Genomic DNA, 26837 nt, shown 5'->3' with positions numbered 1-26837 from the left:
GCAGCTTGCTATTTGGGCCATTCGAGAAGAAGAGAAGCCTAGACCACTGGCAAAGCACCCCAGAAGAGGAGGTTCAAAGCAGCTCTGCAAAACCACACACAGAGCAGGTATGTATAACATTTTTTTATTTTTAAAAAAAATGGAGACTTAAGGTTTTGGATAAGGGGGAAATGTTGAAAACCTTTGTAGTGTTTTTATGGCTGTACCTATTGGGGAGATTCAGCCTCCCTATTTGTCCTGGTTACCATTGTCATTGGGACAAGAAGTATTGAGAAATCCAAAAACTTATGGTTGTCACTAGAACAGTAGAATAAATCTTTCAATTTGGGGCACTTATTCTGGTAACGGGTTTAGGCTTTGGATACGCTTTAACAGTCTATATAACTGATGGTTTCCTCAGCCAACTTGTGTTTCCTGATCTTCCTTCTCCTTATCATTCCTTTTCCCTAAGCAGATATAAGTGAAGAATCTGTTGGCCACACGTTGAGAATGATCCATCCGAAGTTGGAGTATCAGCTACTTTTGGCCAAAAAGGTTCATTTGATTGACGCTCTCAAGGTACATTGTTGGTATTCCATGTTTTATCACAGTGACCTTTCTTAAGAAATAATGTAAATATACATTCATATGCCTATTACTGATCATACACAGGCAGAGACGACATCTGTATAGGTTTGACAGCACATTCTCCCTAAATTGTTCAGTTTCCATAACGGGAAAAGTTTTTTTCCCTATGCGTTTTGAAAGAAAAACATCTGTGCACTAAAAAGATTTTCTATTATGTTCATCGACAGACACAGTGGCTTCCTTTTTACCATTAAAGAAGCAGGCCCACCTACAGCAGTAGGACACTAGGCAGAAAAAAAAGACTTGGCACCTCCTATGGGCAGTCCTCTCTGGGTATAAAACCCCCTCTCTGCTATAGGTCTCCAGTCTTTTCTTCCTAGTGTCTCAGGAGTATGGATGTGAAGTTTTGCTGGACTGGTGGTCCTGCAACTTTACCTTTTTTCTTTCTTTTTCCTGGACTTTTATGTTCCTGCAGAGATCTTCCATCAACAGTCTGACTGGGCGATGGGCTTGATTACCCCATTCTGACCAGCGAGCGCGTACAGATCGCCTGCTTGGTGCTCGGTCGGCCGCGACTATGCCCCACGGACTGGGGTGGCCAGCTAAATAAACGCCTCACGAGGACGCATATGACCGGGCGCCTGTAGTCTGTGTCACAGTGTACCCCTGGCCAACGGCCCCCCCACTTTGGTGGAGAGGACGATCTGTCACAGCTTCACCCTGGTCGGCCCTGCGGGGTCCCTCTCATCCAACACATCCATTCCCTCTTCATGTGGCAGCATCCTGGGAAACCTGGCTGCGGGGCTACTGCCAGCCACAGTGGAGGTGCGGGCTTAGGCCAGGTACCTCATTCCTGGCTGGACCCTGGTAGTGTGAGCTACCTCTTTCCCCTGCGGTCTGGGGTTCATCTGGGGCTGGAGGGGACTTTGTCCTCTGTGGGGGGGAGGTGTCCACTTTGGATGGGGAGGTCAAGGAGTTGCAGGCCTACCTGGATCAGGGAGCCCGAGGCGCGCTGCATATGGCTGGGTTGGCCGGAGACCATGTTATTGTAGCTGCAACGTCTGTTTTCTTGGAGGTTTTTAGCCTCTGGCCTCTAGTGCGAGGCGCGTTGGGCATTTTTCCAGAGTTTTTGGCCAGCAGCCATTTTTTGAGGGGTCTGAGTGGCTCTCAGGCGATGGAGACTGGCTGGGGGGGTCCTTGGTGGCCATTTTCCCTTAGTCAGCGGCAGGGATTTCCCTTCAGGAACCTCGGGCTTGTGGGGGCAGCACACACAGTGTGCGGAACGGACAGCGGGAAACATGGGCACCCTGGCAGCTCCTGCCGGTGGTGATGAGCCCTCCCTGGGGGTCTCTCTCTCTCCCCTCTTCGTACTGGGGTGGTCTTCTGAACTAGGAGCGTCCGGGTCCCCTTCTTGCAGCAGTATCTAGCTGGGTGGACTGGTCCCATGGAAGCCCAGGAGCATGCTGCGCCTCTGGGGCCCCTCTGGAGGTCCCGGGTCCCTTGGTTCCCCAAGACGCATTGTCGGCCATCCTGGAGACATTCGTGTCCTGTGTGGAGGTGGCAGTTGGCCACCAAAAGCGCCCCATGCCATCGGCCTCGGACGATTCTGTGACCAAACCAGATTCTGCGGCCGTGAGTTCCGCATTTACTGCGGATCCCAAGGACGCATCCCCTGATTCCTCGGATGAGGAGGACGGGTCCTCTGCCTCTGTTGTCACAAAGGGGAAGGCATTGGTAGCGACACCTATTGATTCGGTGCATGAAACACTAAAGATTGAGGACCCTGCGGGGGCAGCTGATATGGTGCCTTTGGTACGCACAAGCCAGTTCGGGCTGCTAAGGTTTTTCCTTACCCCGAATATTTTGACAGATTTGTTTATAAGGATTGGAGTAGGCCAAAGCATCTGTTTTCTGCTGTCCATCTCAGCCGTTGTGCTCCAATGGGTCCTTTGGCTCAAGTGTTGGTTGACAGACTAGACCTCCAAGAAGGTTCTGGCAGACCTGCCCCTTCTGGTTGACCGTTTTTTTTGGCGCTACCCTGGATGACATAATCAAGAACCTCACTGGGGGCAAGAGCACCTTCCTCTTCCAAGAGTACTGCAGGTAGCACCAAGCTTCCCTGGCCCCAGAAGCCCTCCAAGCCTGCAGATAAGTCTCCCTCAGCATGAAGATTTGCCCCAGCCGCTTCCAGGAGGGGGAGGGGGGGAGTCATCGCAGGTTTCCGAGCCCATGGACCTCCCTCATTCATGATACAAGTTAGAGTTTCATTCCCTTTCACGGGACAGATTTTTTTCTCCAATCTGCGGCTTTCGCCATTGCGCCTGCAAGTCCTGTACGGGGCTGTGCAAGAACTGCTGCTCCATGGAGTGGTCGTCCTAGTACCCGATTCGGAGCGTTTTTGCGGATTTTGCTCCAACCTGTTCACAGTTCCCAAGGTGGACAGGGTTCTCCCAATCCTGGATCTCAAAGGCCCTTAATGTCTTTGTGCGGGTTCACAAGTTCAAGATGGAATCCGTTCATTCAATGGTGGCCTCTCTTGCTCGGGAGATTTCCTGGCCTCCTTGGACAACGAGGACACTTACCTACACATCCCCATTTGCTAGGGGCATCAGCGCTTCCTACATTTTCCCATCGGGGATGCGTATTATCGATTTGTAATGTTGTCCTTTGGTCTGGCCTCTGCCTCCCGGGTTTTTGCCAAGGTCCTAGCCCCAGTCCTGGCCTTATTGAGAAAATGGGAGAGCACAGTGATTGGCTACCTGGACGATTTGCTTCTGCTTGCGGAGACTTGTTCCTCCCTAGTATGGAAATCACCATGCATTCTCTACGGAACTTCGGGTGGATCCTGAAGCTTAGGAAGTCGGTCTTGACTCCGTCCATGCGCCTGGAGTATCTGGTTCTCAGTTCGGAGCAGGCCAAGGTGTTCCTTCTGTCGGAGAAGTTTTTGAAGCTACAGTCAGTGGTTCAGCAACTCTTGGCTCGCAGGTGGCTTTCTCTGCTTCTTTGCATGCACGTGTTAGGCTTGATGGTTGCTACCTTCAAAGCGGTTCCATATGCCCAGTTTCATGCGAGAACACTGCAGAGCAAAATCCTATCAAAATGGAACAGGGCTTCCGCCACCTTGGACCTTCTGATTCACCTGGAACGGTAGATGAGGGCCTCCCTTCCTTGGTGGATGAGGTCCCCAGCTCCACGGAATGGAAAGTCCTTCCTCCCTGTTCACTGGACTGTGGTCACGACAGATGCCAGCCTGTTGGGCTGGGAAAGATGCAGGGATTGGACTCTGCTCAGGGTTGCTGGAGTCCGGGGGGGGAAGCTCACTTACATCCGTGGTATGCTGACGTGGTGCGACTGGAGGCTGCCTCTTCGGAAAGACCTTGTCTTAAGGGCCGGTCTTCCACCCTGCTTTACCATTGCTGGCTTTGGAGGCATGGCTATTGAGAGCCAGGTTCTGAAGGGTTGTCTGGCTTGGTGATTCTGACTATGTTGAAGGCCTATAAGTCTACTTCCCGGAAGATTTATCATCACACCTGGAGAGCCTATAGTGGTTGGTGCGAAGCCTTGGGGTTCCATCCTCGTTCCTTTGTTGTGGTTCGGGTGTTGATCAGAGTCTTGTGTTGAGTATGATCAAGGGTCAAGTCTCTGCTCTGGCTGTTTTCTTTCAGCAGCCCTTAGCAATGCATTCTTTAGTTCGTACTTTCATTCAGGGGGTTCCTCACATGGTCCCACCTGTGTGCTCCCCTTTGTCACCATGGGATTTGAATTTGTTGCTGTCTGCTCTTCAGAAGCCTCCATTTTAGGCCATTCGGGACATCCCCTTGCTTACGCTTTCGCAAAAAGTTGCCTTTCTTATCGATATTACTTCTGTTCGGAGGGTGTCTGAGTTGGCGGCTTTGTCCTGTAAGCCACCTTATATGGTTTTGCACAAGGACAAGGTGGTGCTTTGGCCTTCCCCTCCCTTTTTTTACCATTTGTGTCGTATTTTCATTTGAATGAGAATATTGTTCTTCCCTCACTGTGTCCTCGACCGATACACCCTAAAGAGGTGGTCCATGCGATTCGTGTGTATCTTTCTGTAACGGCTGCCCTTCAGAGGTCCGATTTTCTCTTTGTCCTCACAGATGGTCCGTGAAGGGCCTAGTGACTTCTGCCCCTATTTATCATTGGATTCAGCAAAATGTTCAGGAGTATGTTGTTAAGGAGCAGGAATCTCCCTTCACGTTACAGCATACTCCACTAGGGCGGTTAGCATCTCCTGGGCGTTCCTACATCAGGATTCTGTTTCTCATGTTTGCAAGGCAGCGACCTGTTCATCTGTGCACACGTTTACTAAGCTCTATAAAGTTGATGTGTTGGCATCCTCTGATGCTAGTTTTGACTGCAACGTGTTGCAGGCAGCTGTTTACGGCTCCTGGGCTTCCCCTTTTGGGGTCTTTTGGAGTGTTGGCTTGTTGCCCTGGGGGGTTTTCTTTCTACATTGTATGGTTGCCCACACCTCATTCTGGCACTGCTTGAGACATTCCCTGCTTCAATAATGTTAAGAGCAAGCCGCTATGTTCATCAATAAACGGAAGAGAAAATGGGATTTTTTTGTACTCCCCAAAAAAATGCCTTTCTCCGAGTTCATTGACAGACACAGTATCCACTCCACTAGGGAGATCTCTCCTTTGACACTGCTTGTGACGGACTGGAGACCTATAGCAGAGAGGGGGTTTTATACTCAGAGAGGGGTATAAAACTTTTTTTTTTTCATGCCTAGTGTCCTACTACTGTAGGTGGGGCTATAAAACTCTGCATCGTAAATGTTAAAGAGGAAGCCACTGTGTCCGTCGATGAACTCAGAGAAAGGGATTTTATGGTGAGTACAAAAAAATCCCATTTTTCCTTTCTTGGTAAATGACCATTTTTCCAAACAGTGTTATGCAAAGCCAGTAGAATTTGCAGCATTTTGGGACTTTTCTAGGATTGTCAGTGTAATGCTGTGTAGACCTTGCCTGCAGAAGGTTGGACACCAAGAGGTTTTTATTCCTATATGCAGAATTTCTCTAGCAAATATTGTCCTTATCAGTTTCTGCTTTGTGGCCTTATAACATTAATTCTGCAGTCAGGTCCGTACTACTACCTTTACATCTTGCCTCTAATTTATGCATTTTTATGATTAAAAGCTATACATTGCAGCTTATTTGCAAAACGTAAAGCTATGAAGATCAGAGCTGTATGTGAACGATTACCAGTTAGATTGGCCCCAGCTCTTGATTTATTTGAGAGATGAAACCTGAACTGACCAGTTTCTTTCCTCTGCTTTTTGTAAATCTGCCTCTTTGTGAGTTTTAAACTGGTCTGACTACTCTCCCATTTCCCCTTCCAACATAACCTCTTTGTTACAAGCTGCCCAGTTCTTGAAGTTGGAAAATATAGTTTATGTGCAGCTCAGTGCTTGATATCCTGTGGCTTAGTTTGTCTCCTGTGTGATCACAAGTCTATATGTGATTGGTAAGCAAGCCACGGAAATGATACATTATTTTCTTATCTTTTTAAAAGAGAAGTTTGGGATTATTTTTTTTTTAAATCATACTTACATAGGTGGATACAGCATTGATCCGATGCTACATCTGTCCCCTGACGGCTCTAAGGCTGAGAAATGAGCGATCAAACACTGTTGATTACTCAGTTGCTCTGAGTAGAGAATGGTGATTGTCAGTCACCACTGTCTGCTTTGCCCCTCCAGCGCTCACTGGAGTGGTAGGCTAGGGAAGGGGGGAGCAGCTGGCTTAGTCTCCCAGCAGCACAGCTGAGAGGCTAAGCCAGGTGTCGGTCCAGGCTCCTGGGTGGATCCTGCATCCTTATGGTTGCAATCTTTCCCCAGCCTGGACGGGCTCTGTGACGTCAGGCTTTAGACCGCTGTTGGCTGAAAATAGATCACGAGTGCAGAATAAAATGCATGCCTATAATCCACAGAAGTACAGCCAAATGAGTAAAGTATAATAAAGAACAAAGAAGATGTCTTCATATTTCTGGATTGAAAAAGTAAAGTGCTTATAAAGATCTATAGCAATAATGAAGTTGTGTTTTTTTTGTCTTTTTTTTTGTTTTTTGGGGAAAGGAGCTGCAAGTTCACGAAGGAAACACTGACTTTCTGATTCCAGAGTATCGATCTATTCTGGAGGAAGCCGACAAGCTCCAGGAGGAATATAAGAAACAGCCGGCACATCTTGAAAGGCTCTATGGTGAGGTCTCCAAGTCTTTTGTATAAAATATTGATAAGGAGGACCTTTCTGAGTTAGTGTAACCCTACTCCTACATAAATTAAGACAGGAAAACCAGTAAAATGCAGTGAGCCAGGACCATATTTATTGACTACTGTATTAATAGGTCACTGTAAATTAATAGGCCATGAATAACCCATTATTTTCCATAAGACATTTGTCCATTGTATCAAGTAGCTTCCCAGCTCCTACTGAATCCAGTTAGGACAAAGAGAAACTAAAAACATATGCAGTGAACATATATTGAAGGGATGATAAACTTAGGTGCATTATTTGCTATGCATCACTATAAAGCTGCTCTAATTATATTCCTTGCATGACCAGGAATTTTTGTCCTAGAGTAACCAATGTAATCGATTGAAATAAATAATAGGGGTGGTCTAATTGCTATTGTTTACAGAAGCAATATACAGAGATTAGTTACAGGCAACAGAGGGAGGAAGCTAAGCAGAGGTATTTGGAATATATAATAGTAACCAGGGTTTAAAATTTCGAGTCTAGACCTATTAGCCAGGCACAAACCTTACTCTCCACCAGTTGCCCCACCCAACCTTGCCCAGGTCCACCTCCAACCCCAGCCTTGCCCCCAATCATGCCCCCTTGAAGCTTATGAAATTACATTTTTCAGTAGAATAAAGAGTCCAAAATATAAAAAACTGCAATTATAACATAGCTTTATGTCAATTTAAACATAACAGCAATAGCTTAATAGCAATAGGGTGCAATCAAAATATCAAGTTTTACAGCTTTCAACCTGTAGAGAACATTTTGTATTTTTTTTTTTTATCTCCTGTATCTTTAAAAAGAGACTTTAGTAACTAAAGTCTCTTTTAAAAGATGTAAGTTTAGTTTACAGAAGTATAGCATAAGAAAAAGTGCTTAGTTTGATGCCAAAAAACATGGAATAATAGTTACTGTAAACATGTTGTATTTTTTATCTCCAGCAGAGACCTTAGAGATGTGTGGTATTAAGAAAAAAGTGCCTCTTTTGATGGCCAAAAAACATTGCATAAAATAAATAACAATAGTAAACATTTTGCATTTTTTATCTCCAGCATCTTATTAAAAGAGAGCTCAGAGAAGTATTGAATTAAGAAAAAACAAAAAAGTGCTTATTTAGATGCCAAAAAACATGGCATAACATTAGTAAACATTTTACAAAGATGTGCTAATAGAGCAGCCATGGATTGTGTTGTACAGCAGGACCAAGACTTGTGTAATACCCTTTTTCTGATGTAAAATACCACTTCAGTGGCTGTGTGTGGATTGCATTCTATTCAATTAAGAAAAAAAACACCAAAAAAAATCATTTTTTGGATGACAAAAAGCAATAGGAAGCCAGTTTCACATCAAGATTTGCTATGGTTTTCATTGTACAGCAGGAACAACACTTGTGTAATACCCTTTTTCTGATGCAAAATACCACTTCAATGGCAATGGAGAGCGGGCCTCTCCTCGTGTCCCCCGCAGCGGGGGAGAGCGGGCCTCTCCTCGTGTCCCCCGCAGCGGGGGAGAGCGGATGTTAGGAATGGACTGGCCAGCAATGGTGGGACTCACCTGCCTTTTGATCTGCAGTACCAGGGCTGGCCAGCGGGTGCTCCCAGCAATCAGAGACTCAACCTTTCAGCCAGCTAACACCTGGAACTGATGATACTGGGGTATTTAAGGGATGGCCAGACTTGCAGACTCTGCCTTGGTGTTGTGTTTGTCCTGGGCCCTGTATCTGTCCTGCATCCTGTTTCTGTTCCTTTGCTGACTTCTCCTGCTCTGATCCTGGCTTGTGACCCTGACCATCCCTCTGTCTGACCCTCTGTACTACGCTGCTTGCTACCTGTTCTGATCCCTGGCTTGTGACCCGGACCATCCCTCTGCCTGACCCTCTGTACTATGCTGCTTGCTACCTGCTGAACCTGGCCTGTGACCCCGACCATTCTCCGCTTGCTCCCCCTGTACCTACCTGCCCAATTGATATTGACCCGGCCTGCCTGACGACGCTTGCTTGTATATACTGTTATCTGTGGGTGGTTTGGTTTGGTTTGTTTGCACCGTATTATGTTTTAGTATTGCACTGCGTTTATGTTTGTACTGTTAGTGTTAATAAATTATATTGTTTATAACATATCTGAGGTCTGCGTTTCCCTGCTTCAGTCACACACCTCTGGTCATACCTGGGAGCCCTGACATTACACCAAGGCCAATCCTGACCAGAAGTGGCTGCACAGGGAAGCCATCTTGGCTTGTTGATGGGAAGGATGGATCTTGAGGAGGTTGAGTATTTATATCTGCTAGTGTTTGATGACAGGGAGTATGCTTATCAAACTCTGAAGGAGTATACCCGGGATGAATTGCTAGAATGTATACGGCTCGCTCATGTTCTAGTAGATCAGGGCACAGTGTTCTCTGAGGTGCAGCCATTGATTGAGGTTTGTGCAGAGTTGGTTTCATCTGGTTCCCCCGAATGCAGGGATGAATTTTTGCCACCATTTAGTGCAGACCAGGTAGAGTCCCTGGTGTGGTTATTAGAGGATGATGTGGGTTACTTTCTGGAGCGTTATTCCACATGTTCACCACAGACACTGAGAGATTGTATAAACGCAGTGCAGTCATTGACCAGACAGACTTTGTGTAAGCTCAGCTTTGTTCAACCCCTACTGCAGACATGGACAGATTTGTTGCACCCAGCCTCAGTCAGCTTACAAAGACCCAGTCCTGCTTCTAACTCTACTCCTGTATTCCCACCAGCTCCTCCAGTTACAGCCCAGTATACTTGGCTATCTACCGCATGTCAGTACCCTGTTCCCACTCGCTGCACCTATCCTGCCTTTAACCCTGTAAAAAAGCCCTCTGTAGCAACTGCTCCCTCTCCTGTTCCATCCTCCAGTTCTTCTCTGTCTCCAGCTGCTCCATTCGTTTGCAGACCTGCGTTTACTTGCAGTGCTCCAGTAGTTAAAACCAGAAAAAAGCGAAAATTCTTTCCAACCAGTACCATCCTGCCAGTATCCAAACCGGTGAGCCTGCCTTCCGTGGTTCAGACTGATGCCTGTACGCAGCCTGATGCCTCTACTCGGCCTGATGCCTCTACTCGGCCTGATGCCTGTACTCGGCCTGATGCCTCTACTCGGCCTGAAGCCTCTCCTCAGCCTGAAGCCTCTACGCGGCCTGAAGCCTCTACGCGGCCTGAAGCCTCTACTCGGCCTGATGCCTGTACTCGGCCTGATGCCTCTCTTCAGCCTGAAGCCTCTACTCGGCCTGATGCCTCTACTCGGCCTGATGCCTCTACTCGGCCTAATGCCTCTACCCAGCATGATGAACTGATCCAGCCTGACGATCCTATTAGGCCAGTTGACTCGATGCCCGCTGTTGATCCAGATGATCCGGTACCTGATCCGGTGCCCGCTGTCGTGCCAATTGACTCAGAGCCCGCTGTCGTACCTGGTGACTCGGTGCCCACTGCCTTGCCAGATGACGCGGTGCCCGCTGGCAAGCCAAATGACCTGATGCCTGGTGACCTAGTGTCCGCTGTCATACCTGATGACCCGATGTCCGCTGTCGAGCCAGACAATCCGGTACCTGATGACCCGGTGCCCACTGTCGTGCCTGTTGACTCGGAGACCACTGCCTTGCCAGATGACGCGGTGCCCGCTGTCGAGCCAAATGACCTGATGCCTGGTGACCCGATGCCCGCTGTCCAGCCAGACCATCCAATGTCTGACCCAGTGCCCGCGGTCATACCAGTTGACTCGGAGCCCACTGCCTTGCCAGATGACGTGGTGCCCGCTGTCGAGCCAAATGACCTGATGCCTGGTGACCCGATGCCCGCTGTCCAGCCAGACCATCCAATGTCTGACCCAGTGCCTGCGGTCATACCAGTTGACTCGGAGCCCACTGTCGTGCCTGGTGTCTCGGTGCCCGCTGCTCCGCCTGGGGGCCCGAGACCTGTCGCTCCGCCTGGGGATCCGGCGCCCGCCGCCCCGCCTGGGGGCCTGAGACCTGTCGCTCCGCCTGAGGGCCCGAGACCTGTCGCTCCGCCTGGGGGTCCGGCACCTGCCACTCCGCTTGAGGGCCCGAGACCTGTCGCTCCTCCTGGGGGTCCGGCGCCCGCCGCTCCGCTTGAGGGCCCGAGACCTGTCGCTCCTCCTGGGGGTCCGGCGCCCGCCGCTCCGCCTGAGGGCCCGAGACCTGTCGCTCCGCCTGGGGGTCCGGCGCCTGTCGCTCCGCCTGAGGGCCCGAGACCTGTCGCTCCACCTGGGGGTCCGGCGCCCGCCGCTCCGCCTGAGGGCCCGAGACCTGTCGCTCCTCCTGGGGGTCCGGCGCCCGCCGCTCCGCCTGAGGGCCCGAGACCTGTCGCTCCATCTGGAGGTCCGGCGCCCGCCGCTCCGCCTGGGGGCACGATGCCCGTCGCCCCGCCTGGGGGCACGATGCCCGTCGCCCCGCCTGGGGGCCCGATGCCCGTCGCCCCGCCTGGGGGCCCGATGCCTGTCGCCCCGCCCGGGGGCCCGGAGCCTGTCGCCCCGCCCGGGGGCCCGGAGCCTGTCGCCCCGCCCGGGGGCCCGGAGCCTGCTGATCCGCCCGGGGGCCCGGAGCCTGCCGCCCCGCCCGGGGGCCCGGTGCCTGCTGATCCGCCCGGGGGCCCGGTGCCTGCTGCTCCGCCTGGTGGCCCGCTGCCTGCTGCTTCGCCTGGTAATCCGATGTGCCTCTGCCCGGAGTCCTGCCCGATGTGCCTCTGCCCGGAGTCCTGCCCGATGTGCCTCTGCCCGGAGTCCTGCCCGATGTGCCTCTGCCCGATGTGCCTCTGCCCGGTGTGCCTCTGCCCGGTGTGCTGCTGCCCGGAGTCCAGCCCGGTGTGCCGCTGCCCGGAGTCCTGCCCGGTGTGCCAGTCTTTGATATCCCGCCAGTTGCCAGACCCGGGCGGTGGAACATTTTGCCCAGCTAGGACTGTTTGGAGCGTCCTGAGGCCGCTCGTTGAGGGGGGGGTACTGTTAGGAATGGACTGGCCAGCAATGGTGGGACTCACCTGCCTTTTGATCTGCAGTACCAGGGCTGGCCAGCGGGTGCTCCCAGCAATCAGAGACTCAACCTTTCAGCCAGCTAACACCTGGAACTGATGATACTGGGGTATTTAAGGGATGGCCAGACTTGCAGACTCTGCCTTGGTGTTGTGTTTGTCCTGGGCCCTGTATCTGTCCTGCATCCTGTTTCTGTTCCTTTGCTGACTTCTCCTGCTCTGATCCTGGCTTGTGACCCTGACCATCCCTCTGTCTGACCCTCTGTACTACGCTGCTTGCTACCTGTTCTGATCCCTGGCTTGTGACCCGGACCATCCCTCTGCCTGACCCTCTGTACTATGCTGCTTGCTACCTGCTGAACCTGGCCTGTGACCCCGACCATTCTCCGCTTGCTCCCCCTGTACCTACCTGCCCAATTGATATTGACCCGGCCTGCCTGACGACGCTTGCTTGTATATACTGTTATCTGTGGGTGGTTTGGTTTGGTTTGTTTGCACCGTATTATGTTTTAGTATTGCACTGCGTTTATGTTTGTACTGTTAGTGTTAATAAATTATATTGTTTATAACATATCTGAGGTCTGCGTTTCCCTGCTTCAGTCACACACCTCTGGTCATACCTGGGAGCCCTGACAGCGGACCTCTCCTCGAGTCCCCCGCGGCGGTGGAGAGGGTGTCTCCTCTCAGCGGACCTCTCCTGCACCTGTCCCCTCAGCGGTGCTGCCAGTGTAATGGTGCCGAAGAAGCTTGAAACCGAAACTCGGCTTCACAATGAGGCTTGGAGCGCAGGTGCAGCCGCTCCATCATCTGTGCTCGCCACACAAGAATTTCTCCTCGCATTTGACGAGCGGGCGAGCGGCTTTTTCAAGCCCTGAGTAACTACATATTTTCAGCAGGCAGACATGCTATGCTATATACAAAATATACATATTAAAGAGGTCCTTCAGCCTGGGAACAAAAAAAATTAAAAGTCGATAACTAGACCCTTACCTGTACAAGGATCCACCACCGTCTTCACCCTGATCAGCTCTTTGATGGGCTTCAGGTCCCTAACGCAGGCATCTTTAATGTGGGAAGCCAATTGTGACTCCTTGTGGTATTCACAGCTGGCTTCCCACTGCACATGTGTGAGCCGCTCTATGTTTTGTGAATGGTAGGGGGCAAACATTTAGTCTAGAGGTGACAAGCCTGAGCGAATCAGATTATGATAGAATATTTTACTTTATGCAGAGTGGTTTTGATTTGAGCAGTGTTTGGTAGGGCTGTTGGATTGCTGAGCTGCTAGTTTGTATGAGACAGCAGTGGTCAGACTCTCCCACAGGCTGCCAGCATTTGGTATTTTAACCCATTCTATGGCACTTAGCAGTTAAAGCATATCTAAACCAAAAATTGCAGCTTATTAGTCCTAGGATGTGATGACTGCCTTAGTTTTAATTTTTCAAGCTCAAAACATTTTCAGCATGTACCAAAAATGCCTGTTGATCTTTCCAGAAACAGTGTCCTTGTCACATCCTGTTAGCTTAAAAAAAAAAGCAAAAACATGTTTATCTTTCTTGTGTAAATACTAGTCTCGTCAACTCAGTCTGTAATAGAGATGAACAAGGACATATGTATTTGGAGTCCAACCTGGGTTATTGCAATGGCTCTATCCATAGATAAAATGAAAAGCAGAATGTAGCCATGAAGGGACAGAAAGTGTATTATTTGCAGGTTTACCAGGTGAAAATAATGCTTGAAAAATGAAAACACAGCCACCACATCTTAAGAACTGGTAAGCTGCATCATATTAAATTTGTGTTTTTTGGGTTAGATGCATTTAAAGTTTGACCAAAAACAAAACTTTTTTTTCCCATTTTGGATTTTGGAGTAAGGGAGGGTTTGAACCCTTGTCAGTGGGTTTTTTGCCATGTGTGTTCTGTTCTAGTTTCCCCATTGGAGGATTTCCCCTCCAATATTACTGTTCTGATGTTAACCCAAAATTTGGGATTTATTTTCGATGATAACGGTAAACAGAGCAAAAGGGGAGGGTGAACCTCCCTAACAGGGACACAGACAGCAATGCAACCTCTCAAGAGTTCTGATCCCTCTCTACTCTATCCAAAACTTAAAAAATACAATTTTTAGTGACACTTAAAAAAAACAAAAACAAAGAGCCCCATATTTATTACCGTGTATGCAACCCAACTGGATTAGTTTTCAATTGTGAGGGTTCAGTCTTTACAATAGAACTATATGGTACTATATATTATATGCTGTAGTATGTCAAAAGCACTGACACTGTCAGTTTTTTGTTTTTCTGAGTTCCCTTTCAGCCCGCACATTTTATTACCTGCTGATGCTGCCAGTAGAGCTTTCATTTTCTACTTCTGAAAAAGGATGAAAACACTATTCAATCTGCTGTTAAATAACTGCAGCGTTGTCAGTTTGTGGACAGAGTAGTTTTAGATGAACTTTCAGCAACAAACATTATAGCCCAGCTAACACTTTTTAAGCCATTACAGCAGCAGTTTTATTTTAAATTTTATTTCAGAAGTGATCGCTGTAAGCATCCCTGTCAATGTAAATGATTGTAACCCCTGCACTATCACTTTTACTGAAAAGTTTGGCCTGCTTAATAAAGGCCTATAAAAATTAGAAGAGAATGTATACACTGAATACTAGCATTACAGTTAGTAATCTCACACAGTTGCCAGAATGCAATATTTTTTGCTATATTGGGCCTAAAGTGTCTGTAAAGGCTCAAGGTTGTGTTACCTTCATGCATGAAGGTACAAAACCTTCTGTTTTCAGCAGTGCCCCCCCCAGTACCTACCTCTCCTCATTGGCTGAGACCGCAGCGGGAGCCAACAGCAGGTTTCAGCTAATGATTTTGGCTGAAACCTGTTGATCGGCTGCGGCCAATCACAGCATAGAGTTTTGTGTTTACAAACACACAGAACTTTGTAGCGATCTGTGGTGGTGGACGTGGTATACTTGGATTTTGCAAAAACGTTTGACACAGTTCCCCCCACATGGCTAATGTGTAAGGTAAAGTCCAAGGGCTTGGAAAAATCTGTATGTAAATGGATAGAAAACTGGATAAAATATCATTTTCAAAGAGTAGTGGTTAATGATTCATACTCTGAATGGTCTAGGGTTGTCAGTGGTGTACCCCAAGGTTCAGTGTTGGGACCCTTACCTTTTAATATACAGTATTTAAAAACAATATAGGGTCTGGGATTAAAAATACCATTTCAGTCTTTGCAGATGACACCAAGCTTTGCATTGGAATAACATCCTTGCAGGATGTCTTGAATTTACAAGCTGATCTCAGTGCACTGTTTAATTGGGCAACTATGTGGCAAATGAGGTTTAATGTTGATAAATGTAAGGGTATGCACTTGGGGGCTAAGAATATGCATGCATCATACATACAGTTGTGTTCAAAATAATAGCAGTGTGTTGAAAAAAGTGAATAAAGCTCAGAATCCTTCTAATAGCTTTTATTTCCATACACACAAATGCATTGGGAACACTACACATTCTATTCCAAATCAAAACATGAAGATAAATATATCAAATTTGTGTTGTTCCTCTAAAACAATTGAAGAAAAGTGAATATTAGACTGTTCAAAAAAATAGCAGTGTTTGTATTCTTCTTTACAAACTCAAACATTCACTATATAAACTGAAAAATGTTTGAAGATTTTGCTTTCCTTTGAATCACTTAATTAATATTTAGTTGTATAGGCACTGTTTTTGAGAACTGCTGTACATCTGTGTTGCATGGAGTCAACCAACTTCTGGCACCTGTGAACAGGTATTCCAGCCCAGGATGATTGGACTACATTCCACAGTTCTTCTCTATTTCTTGGTTTTGCCTCAGAAACTGCATTTTTGATGTCACCCCACAAGTTGTCTATTGGATTGAGATCCGGGGATTGGGCTGGCCACTCCATAACATCAATCTTGTTGGTCTGGAACCAAGATATTGCACGTTTACTGGTGTGTTTGGGGTCGTTGTCTTGTTGGAACACCCATTTCAAGGGCATTTCCTCTTCAGCATAAGGCAGCATGACCTCTTCAAGTATTCTGATGTATTCAAACTGATCCATGATCCCTGGTATGCGATAAATAGGCCCAACACCTTAGTATGAGAAACATCCCCATATCATGATGCTTGCGCAACCATGCTTCACTGTCTTCACAGTGTACTGTGGCTTGAATTCAGTGTTTGGGGGTCGTCTGACAAACTGTCTCCGGCCACTAGACCCAAAAAGAACAATCTTACTTTCACCAGTCCACAAAATGTTGCGCCATTTCTCTTTAGGCCAGTCAATGTGCTCTTTGGCAAATTGTAACCTCTTCAGCACATGTCTTTTTTTCAACAGTGGGAGTTTGCGGGGGCTTCTTGCAGATAGCTTGGCTTCACATAGGCGTCTTCTAATTGTAACAGTACTCACAGGTAACTTTAGACCTTCTTTGATCTTCCTGGAGCTGATTGTTGGCTGAGTCCTTGCCATTTTGGCTATTCTATCCATTCGAATGTTAGTTTTTCGCTTTCTTCCACGTGTTTCAGGTTTTGGTTGCCATTTTAAAGCATTTGCGATCATTTTAGCTGAGCAGCCTATCATTTTCTGCACTTCTTTATATGCTTTCCCCTCTCCAATCAACTTTTTAATCAAGGTACGCTGTTCTTCTGAACAATGTCTGGAACGACCCATTTTCCTCAATTTCAGAGAGAAATGCACTGTAACCAGCATGTACAACATTTGCTGCCTTCCTTCCTTAAATAAGGGCAATAATTGCCACCTGTTTTTCAAAGAATGAATGACCTCACTAATAGAACTCCACACTGCTATTATTTTGAACATGCCCCTTTCAATTAGTGATTCAATTACACAGAATCAGCAGCATGCATGTCATGACTGTTGGGTCTGTTGGATTTCTATTACTCTACTACACCTGCTAGTAAATTATTTGCCATGTAGAAATATCATTTCTACCAAAAACAGTGATTGATCAGGTTAGTGATGTCTGACTGGTATTATTTTGCACACAACTGTACTAGGGGGGGTACAACTGGGGGAATCAATAGTCGGGAAGGATCTGAGAGTTCTGGTAGATCACAAGCTTAATAATGGCATGCAATGCCAAGCTGCAGTTTCTAAAGCGAGCAAAATCCACACTTGTAATAAAAGAGGTATAGACTCCAGAGAGAGAGATATCATATTACCCCTGTACAAATCATTAGTAATACCTCATCTGGAATATGCAGTTCAGTTTTGGGCACCAATTCACAAAAAGAACATTGGGGAACTGGAGAAAGTGCAGAGGATGACAACCAAACTGATGAGGCATGGAGGAGCTCAGCTATGAGGAAAGATACACAGGAACTGAATTTATTCTCTCGAGAAGAGGAGATTAAGGGGGGATATGATCAACATGTATAAATACATCAGTGGTTCATATAGTGAACTCGGTGTAGAGTTATTCACCCTGAGGTCATCACAGAGGACAAGGGGGCACTCTTTACGTCTGGAGGAAAAGAAATTTAATCTCCAAACATGGAAAGGTTTCTTCACAGTGAGAGCTGTGAAAATGTGGAATAGACTTTCTCAAGAGTTGGTTCTGGCCAGCTCAGTGGATTGCTTTAAAAACGGTCTGCATTGTTTCTTAGATACACAGAATATAACTGGATACTAACATTTATAGATAAAGTTGATCCAGGGAATATCCGATTGCCTCTTGGGGGATCAGGAAGGAATTTTTTTCCCTGCAGGAGCAAATTGGATCATGCTTTGCTGTTTTGTTTTTTTTTTGGCCTTCCTCTGGATCAACTGTGGGTATAGGATTATAACTTTTTTTTTTTTCTAATGGTTGAACTGGATGGACTTTTGTCTTTTTTTTTTCAGCTAGACTAACTATGTAACTATGTTACTTCTTATTGAAATCATCTCTGAGTTCAGGGAGAAAAAGCAGCCAGATTTGTGAGTAAAAGTAGCACACATTACACTTGTTAGGCACACAGTTAACCCCTTAATTTCCCCTTGATAACTTTTTTCCAGCCAGTGTCATTACTACAGTGTATACTATAATCACTGTATTAGTGTCACTAGCCACGTCAGTATCAGTCAATGTCCTTCCCAGCCAATGTCTGTTGGTGCCAGTTTGCCCATCACACTATCACCGTCACACTATAAGATGCTGATCACTGCCATTACAAGTATAGCATCTATAGCTGCGTAAATTCCAGTATTATGTGTGTGTGTGTGGATATATATATAGATAGATAGATAGATAATTAGTTTGTATATGCTATAACGTTCACACAAACCAATTATTATACACTTATTGGGATTTTTTTTTTAACTAAAGACATGTAGCAAATTTCATTTTGGCCTAACTTTATGCAGAAATTTGATTTTATTGGATATGTTTTATAACAGAAAGTAGAAAATATCTTTTTCTTTTTTCAAAAGTTTGTCTTTTTTCGTTTTTTTAAATAAATATCTCAGTGGTGATCAAATATCACCAAAAGAAAGCTCTATTTGTGCGAAAAAAAAATTCTATAAACTTCATTTGGGTACAGTGTTGCATGACCAAGCAATTGCCAGTTAAAGTAACACAGTGGTGAATTGCAAAAAATGCCCTCATCATGAAGAGAGTAAAACCTTCCGCAGGTCAAGTGGTTAACAGTTGTTCCCATGTTGTCATTTTTATGCGCTTTGTAAAATGTAGCTGAATAAAGCATAGTAATTGCTAACTCTTCTTTCTGTAAAAACTGCATAAGTAGATAAATTGTTGTGTAGAATGCACAGCTTTTTTAAACATGTTACATTTCTTAGGCTTTTATTGGCACCATAGCCATTATAAAATCACCCCCCTTGGGCAGTGGGCTGTAGATAAGACTGCTGCTCTCTATTTGGAAGCAGCAGTCACTCTATTGTGGTCTGACTTGCCTCCTGATTTGTCAGAGATACGACTGCAGTCACCAGGAAGGCTTAAAGTAAAATTCCTGTCTCATGCTAGGTTCACATATGTGCGGGTGGTGCGGCTGCAGCCATCTGCACAAAAATACCTGCAGCCGCACCACCCACACAGAGCAGTGCGGGACCCGCGGGCAGGTGCCATTACTTCTAATGGTACACCCATGCACTGGAAATCACAACCATATTGGGAACCTCATTCCCATGTGAGCTGCAGTTTCCAAAGAAGTTCAGGGACTTCCCTGCGTGTCCCGGGGCACAGGAGTTCATTCAAATTAATGGGCTCTCTTGCCCACGCAAAATACGGCCCACATGGCCGCAGATATGTGAACCAGGAGTGAGGGCCGATTCACACCAGATGCAGTCCAGTGTGGTTTTTTTTGTTCTGCATCAAAAGCGCATGGACAGTAGGTTATATGGGTTCCAGTGGCATAGTTCACACCAGTGCAGTAAGTTCCAGTCCTGGGAGAGAGAAAAAAGGTAGAATATGCAGCATTTATTTTGCCCAGAACTGTACTGGAACGTGGCAAAATACATAAATAATGCAGATGCCCCTATTGAAGAAAAAAGAGGGGGGAAAGCACACATGCAGAAACTCATCCAGAACACATCCCCACTGCGTTTATGAGGTGTTAACTGGCCCTAAACCTAACTAATCTTAAAAATCTCCCCTCCTAACACCTATGCTGACTAATCTATGTAAAAAAGATGTATATACTTACAATTATCAGCCCTTTCAAGGCCAGTCGTGTGATCCAGCTCCCCTGTGTCAGGTACAGAGAAGAATAGGGAGCACAGATGCCTGGACATGGGATTTTCTTTTCTTTTTTTTTTTATTAATATCTTTTATTAAGTTTTATTTCAGTACATAGATCAACAATATATAATTTATCAAAATATAAGGAATCCTCCTGCGCTCAATGGAATGATTATTATAATACAGCTGCTATCACTTGACTAATACCAATAAGTGCAAACAAAAAGAAAAAATAGTGAAGTGCTTATATCACATAAATACAGTAAAGTGCATTAAAAAATAAAAATGAATTAATATAAATATAATTCTAATAATCCTGTGTAACAACTCTATGTAATAGATGTTAATGCCTCCCTCTGGTGGGAGAAAAAAATAATGCAACCAAATATAATTAAACTATAATAATATAGCACACACTTTAAGAACCTATTATAACGTGCATATATCAAAATTCATAACGAAATGTGAATATATAAGTGAAACAAATTAATTAACCACATGAAATAGTGCCTAATTCATACACATGACATATACATCATAAGTGAAACAAAAAAAATGTCCATGCATGTGACTGTGCTTTTAGAAAACACGTGATCTCCACTTCTAGGTGCAAATACTCTCCTCCAAATGGCAGCAATGCCTGCTCACCTCCCCTCCTTGACCCACACAGGGCCCAAAAGCAGTTACCACCTCAATGGTGTATCTCCTCTGGCAGACTCCTTATTCCTCCTCCTCTCTTATTCAACTCATAGAAAGACAAGAAAACTTTCCATAGTGTAGTATATTTAATTAGGAAAAAGGTAAAACTACAAAAAGTTCCACTCACATGGTCCTCTTCATCAGTAAGCGTTTTTACCACAGCCTATGGGTAAATCTGCATGCACTTGGGGAAATCCAATATGGCCGCGGCGTCCGGACATGCGTCACCAGGAAATGACGAACCGACGCGTTGCGTCACGTGCGTCGTGACTTCATCAACCCTGATGAAGTCACGACGCACGTGACGCAACGCGTCGGTTCGTCATTTCCTGGTGACGCATGTCCGGACGCCGCGGCCATATTGGATTCCCCCAAGTGCATGCAGATTTACCCATAGGCTGTGGTAAAAACGCTTACTGATGAAGAGGACCATGTGAGTGGAACGTTTTGTAGTTTTACCTTTTTCCTAATTAAATATACTACACTATGGAAAGTTTTCTTGTCTTTCTATGAGTTGAATAAGAGAGGAGGAGGAATAAGGAGTCTGCCAGAGGAGATACACCATTGAGGTGGTAACTGCTTTTGGGCCCTGTGTGGGTCAAGGAGGGGAGGTGAGCAGGCATTGCTGCCATTTGGAGGAGAGTATTTGCACCTAGAAGTGGAGATCACGTGTGTTTTCTAAAAGCACAGTCACATGCATGGACATTTTTTTTGTTTCACTTATGATGTATATGTCATGTGTATGAATTAGGCACTATTTCCTGTGGTTAATTAATTTGTTTCACTTATATTCACATTTCGTTATGAATTTTGATATATGCACATTATAATAGGTTCTTAAAGTGTGTGCTATATTATTATAGTTTAATTATATTTGGTTGCATTATTTTTTTCTTCCACCAGAGGGAGGCATTAACATCTATTACATAGAGTTGTTACACAGGATTATTAGAATTATATTTATATTCATTTTTATTTTTTAATGCACTTTACTGTATTTATGTGATATAAGCGCTTCACTATATAATTTATAAAAACACATACAATCCAGATAACTTCTTTACCCCTATTTCCACCCCCCCCCCCCCTTATCCCTCCCTCTCCAATAAATTACCCCTGTCCAAGTAATTCTTTCCATTTCCTTCCTACCCTGTTTATCCATCTAAGTCTAAACCCTATATTCTCTCTTCACTTTTCGACTGTCCATTTAATCAGTTTAATTCTCCAACTCTACTACCGAGGTACCCATCACTTCAAGGTATTTTTCAGATGTCTTAAAATCATACCACTTACTCCAGTCCTTTCTAAATGTTTCCATTCTGTCTGCCTCTATATGGTATAGCTTTTCCATCTTATTTATATGCTTGATCTTATCTATCCAGTCCCTCATTGTTGGGGGGTTCTGTGCCTGCTAAAATTTGGGGATTAAACCTTTTGCAGCGCTGATTAGATGGTATAATATACTATTTTTATATTATTTCACTGACATCTGACTTATAGAATAGGCACACCCACGGGTCCTTTTGAATAGTTTTCCCCAAGATCTCCTGTATATATTGAATTATTTTTTGCTAAAACCCCTGTATTTTTGAACACTCCCACCATATGTGAGCCATTGTCCCCCTGACCCCACATCCCCTCCAACATAGTGGTGAAATTTCTTCTCTTTGTTTATCTGCCACACTCGGTGTAAAATACCATCTAGTTAAACATTTATAATTCATTTCTACTGTGTTCATATTCACCACCCCGTGCATCGACTTAAACATTTTATTCTCCTGTTGCTCATTCATTTTTGTACCCAATTCTCTTTTCCATTTCTCTAAGAATAACGGAGGTTCAGATCCCATCCATTCAGTAAGGATCTTATATATCCTAGAGGTTACATGTTTATGTACTATGCTAGAACTCAAAATTGTTTCAAATGGAAGCATGTCCTCTGGCATCCTCAGTGGTTGGGGGAGCATTGAGACAAAATATCCTAATTGGTAATATCTAAATTCATCTAATGTAAAAAATAAATCCTTTTTTGCTCTTTAACTCTTGAAACGTGCATAGCTTCCCCCTGTCTACTATGTCCCCCAACCCATTCATTTTATTTTCTAATCATTAGCAGGATCAAATCAACATTTGTTTTTTTTACCACAGTGATGAGAAAATCAAAGATGAAATTTTTTTCTCGAAATAACACATTTCTAACAATGATTGCGGTTCATTCGGGAAAGTCCATTCATTCCAAATTTGAATGTTGAAAGCAAATACAATTTTGATGTACTTTTGATCAACATAAGTCACCAAATGTACTGAAAATTTTTGTACATTTTTTTTTTTTTTCGTACAAAAATCTATTAGTTTATGGCCAGCTTTTGTTACACTGTGCTTTAGTAACTATCTAGCCCTCTTTTTTAGTCTCCTTGGATGTCTTCTCTGGTTTCTTGCAACGGAACCTTGGACTTTACATGCCCTGTTAGATATTTTGGTGTATTTATCACCTAAATAAATTATTATCGAGCCCCTTAATAAATGTAGGAAAATATTGCTAGGCAGCTCCTTTTGTTACAAATAGCCAACTGAAAGATTTTTAACATTTACTTTTTTTGTTTTGTAGGAATGATAACAGATCTCTTCATTGATAAGTTCAAATTCAAAGGCACAAATGTGAAAACTAAAGTGCCTCTCTTGCTGGAGATTTTGGATAATTATGACCAGAACGCTTTGATGACATTCTTTGATACTGCATAAGAAGCATCAACTTTATGAATTGCTCGAGTACTGTGAATTATAGCAACTATGTACAGTATTTATTGTATAGGATAGATTGTGTTTCTTTAGTATCACTCTTTTGTTGTTGTGTTTGTTTTTTTTTTGCGTTATGCCTTTCAGGGATTTTAATATGTCCTCACCATGGGATCTGATCTGTTGAAAGCTTAGCATACCATCTCTTGACTTGTATATGCAATTATAGCTAATCAACAACACAAAGCATAGGATTCCAGCCTGGCTGAATGTTTGAGGCACAGTCACTAAGAGTTTCAATAGCAATTGTGTCAATTGCATGGGAGCATTGAATTGGTTGCTTCTTACAGCTCCCTCTTTATGCGATGTACAATTTGAAAGGAACACCTAGTTTACAGCCTCCTCAGAGGTCTCATACAGCTTATGTGTACATTGTGCTGTAAATAAAACCCATCTTTACCAATCAATATCAGCTTGATGAAGCAATATATAGATCATTGTTATTAGCATTCTTAGCTAATGTCATTTGAATTAACAATGATTAGTTGTAAATATGTAATGGTACATAGGAAAGGCTATATTTTTATATATTAGTCTGTATAGATGTTATCTGATGAACTACAATAAACACTGTTTTTGCTGACAATGTTGTGACCTCAGTATTTATACTCCAGATTCATATGCTTTTATCAGAGAGAAACTATCTTTTTGCCTATTTAGGGCAAAACGTCAGGTTCTCTTGCTAACCATCACATTAGCTCTTTAAAGTGATATTAACCACTTGCCCTCCAGAGGATTTACCCCCCTTCCTGACCAGGTCATTTTTTGCGTTACGGCGCTGCGTTACTTTAACTGACAATTGCGCAGTCATGCAATGCTGTACCCAAATGAAATTTACGTCTTTTTTACCACGAATAGAGCTTTCTTTCGGTGGTATTTGATCGCCTGTGCATTTTTTATTTTTTGTGCTATAAGAAAAAAGACCGATAATTTTGACAAAAAAACTATCATGCAGCGTTTTACATAAATGAAATTTATGTCCTTTTTTTTTCACAAATAGAGCTTTCTTTCAGTGGTATTTGATCACATGTGCAATTTTTATTTTTTGCGCTATAAACAAAAAAAGACCCCAATATTTTTGCCTTTATGCTATTAAATATGTCCAAAAAAAATCTAAAAAATCAAATTTTGTCATAATATTAGGCCAAAATGTATTCTGCTATATGTCTTTGCTAAAAAAAAATACCAATACGTGTAAATTAATTGGTTTACGTGAATGTTATAGCGTTTACAAATGGCGGTATAGATACTGGGCTTTTTTTTTAATTTATTTTTACTAGTAATAGAGGCGATCAGCGACTTATAGTGGGACTACGGCGGGCATTCTGACACTGGGGAGAACTGACTTGGTGTCACTGACATTCCCAATGACACCAATACAATAATCAGTGCGAATAAAAAGCACTGACACTGTACTAATGGCACTGGGCAGGAAGGGGTTAACTGTGTGCTGTGTATCGTTTTACATTATGTTCTGTGTGTGTGCTTCACTGTAAGCACACTGCTTTGATTGGCTGTGCTGTGCACAGCCATACAAATCAGTGTGCCAGAGCTGACAGGGAGGAGAACTGTTTTTTTTGTTTACTAACAGTTCTCTCCCTGTCAGATATCCTCGGCAATCACTGGGCACCGGCGAGTAATCACCGCCATTACTAGTAGAAAAAAAATTTAAATTCCAGTATATATACCGCCATTTGTATACGTAAACCAATTAATTTACACCTATTGGAATTTCTTTTAGCAAAGACATGTAGCAGACTACATTTTGGCCAAAAATTTATGAAGAAATTAGATTTTTTAAATTTCTTTATTGGATATGTTTTATAGCAAAAAGTCAAAAATATTGTTTTTTCAAAATTGTTGGTCTTTTTTTGTTTATGGTGCAAAAAATAAAAAAAAGTAGAGGTGATCAAATACCACAGAAAGAACGCTCCATTTCTTTAGCAGATTTCATTTATGTACAGCATTGCATGACTGCGCAATTGTCAGTTAAAGTAATGCAACACCGTATCAGTCAAAAAAGAGGGGTAAATCCTCTGGAGGGCAAGTTGTTAAAGCTTAAAAAAAAGCACCTCCGAAGCATCATCGAAGCATTGTAGAAGCATGAAAAACACATAAAAAAAGCATGTTGAAGCAGTAGGCACGTTAATGTGTGTTGAAGTCAAAGCAAGTGTAAACGATCCCTAATGGTTTTGCACAGAGCAGTTCCAATCCTTCTATTCTCAGGTACCCTGCTGGCGCTCCAGGCCCCTCTCTCCTGCCTACAGTAGTGCCCCCATAGCAAGCAGTTTGCCATGGGGGCACCTGAGCAGGCTCGCTCCCGAGACACTGCTCTATGTGTCTATTCACATACGAAATGCCGCTCAGCCCTGCCCCTGTTGTCTCCTCATTGGCTCACTGGCTGAGATTGTCCGTGGTGGGAGCCAATGGCTGCCGCTACTGCCTTAGCCAGTGAAGAGGGAGAGAGCCAAGGTTCTCGTGCACATCTCTGGATCGAGAAGGGGCTCAGTTAAGTTTTAGTAGGGGCTGGGGTAACTGCTGCTCACAGGTTTTTACCTTTGCATAGAATGAATAAAACCTTGAGCCTTTGCAACCACTTTCAATATTCTATTTTTACAGCAAGATCAATTGTGAGGCTATATGCAATAATTTCCATAACATAACTGTATTATATTTAATATCATATCTGTCATTTGCCATTTTTTGTGTAGATTTAAATGCCCACCAGTACTCATGAGAGATTGAGCAGCCAACTATGCTCACTAAGAACATAGTGTCAGCACTCATATATCTCAGTATGCTCCATATTCATTTTTTAAAAGTATATTCTCCGCAAATAGGATTATGTGTCACTTACAGGTGAATGGACACTAGCAAAATACAGGAAGTTTTCTCCTATATACAGCAACTCCTCCCATAGCAAAAGGTCCTTTTTTTTTTTTTTTTGCCAATGTCTGCAGATAAGGGTCACTAATATGCATCTTTGTGCAACTATAAGGCCTGTTTCACATTGGCATCAGCTTTTATAAGAGCAGTGTGAACAGCAAGCTTTTACAATGCATTTGCAGAGCTTTCAGCAAGCTATATTGAATCTTTTAAAGCACCATTCGGCTCCAGTTTGTAAATGTGGACCACAGATCTCAATGGGAGTGCTGATTGCAGCTTGTTTAACCACTTGCCAACCGTGCTATAGCCGAATAAACAGCTACAGAGCATTTGTCCAGTCCTGGGAGGGCGTCATATGACGTCCGCCCAGAACGCGCCCTCCCACATGCCCCCGGCGATCGCCATGATTGCTGTGTCCTACGGACAGAGCTGATCACGTGATGTGGTAAAAGGCCAATCACAGCAGCTTTTTACCATGTGATCAGCTGTGTCCAATGACATAGCAGATCACCGGTAAATGCAGTTGCCGGCTATTGGCTGCACTTTCCTCACGCTGTCACAGCATGAGGTAAGTACTGCCGATAACTGGCAATTGTCAGAGGAGGGATCGACACTGATCATCAGGGCACCCACCTGTGTCCATCAGTGCCCATCATTGTTGCATATCAGTGCAGCAGCATTCGTGCTGCCTATCCATGCCACCTCATCAGTGCAGCCTCATCAACGCACATCAGTGAAGAAGAAAAATTACCTGTTTGCAAAATTTAATAATGGAAACAAAGAGAAACTTTTTTTTTTTCAAATATTTTGCTCTTTTTTTGTTTATAGTGCAAAAAAATAAAACACCTGGTGGTGATTAAATACCACCAAAAGAAAACTCTATTTGTGTGAAA

The 26837-nt window shown here is 44.3% G+C and overlaps 1 protein-coding gene across 3 annotated transcripts in view; it reads left to right on the top strand.

Annotated features, from left to right (window-relative positions):
- The window catches only part of BBS7 (Bardet-Biedl syndrome 7), a 63265-nt gene extending 39621 nt beyond the window's left edge, over positions 1–23644 (top strand). For all 3 annotated transcript variants that reach the window (XM_089672157.1, XM_089672156.1, XM_089672158.1), the window contains 3 exons: positions 455–558; positions 6671–6794; positions 22871–23644. In XM_089672157.1, coding sequence (XP_089528283.1) covers positions 455–558; positions 6671–6794; positions 22871–23004 — 362 coding nt within the window. In that variant the 3' untranslated portion in view covers positions 23005–23644. The remainder of the gene's footprint in view (positions 1–454; positions 559–6670; positions 6795–22870) is intronic.
- The last annotated feature ends 3193 nt before the right edge of the window (positions 23645–26837 follow it).

The sequence above is a fragment of the Staurois parvus genome, unplaced genomic scaffold (assembly GCF_062004578.1).
Source record: "Staurois parvus isolate SC_StPar_1 unplaced genomic scaffold, SC_StPar_1.0 ptg000122l, whole genome shotgun sequence".
NCBI lineage: Eukaryota > Metazoa > Chordata > Amphibia > Anura > Ranidae > Staurois > Staurois parvus.
Note: the sequence above shows the minus strand (reverse complement) of the source record. Positions and strands in the feature narration are given on the sequence as shown.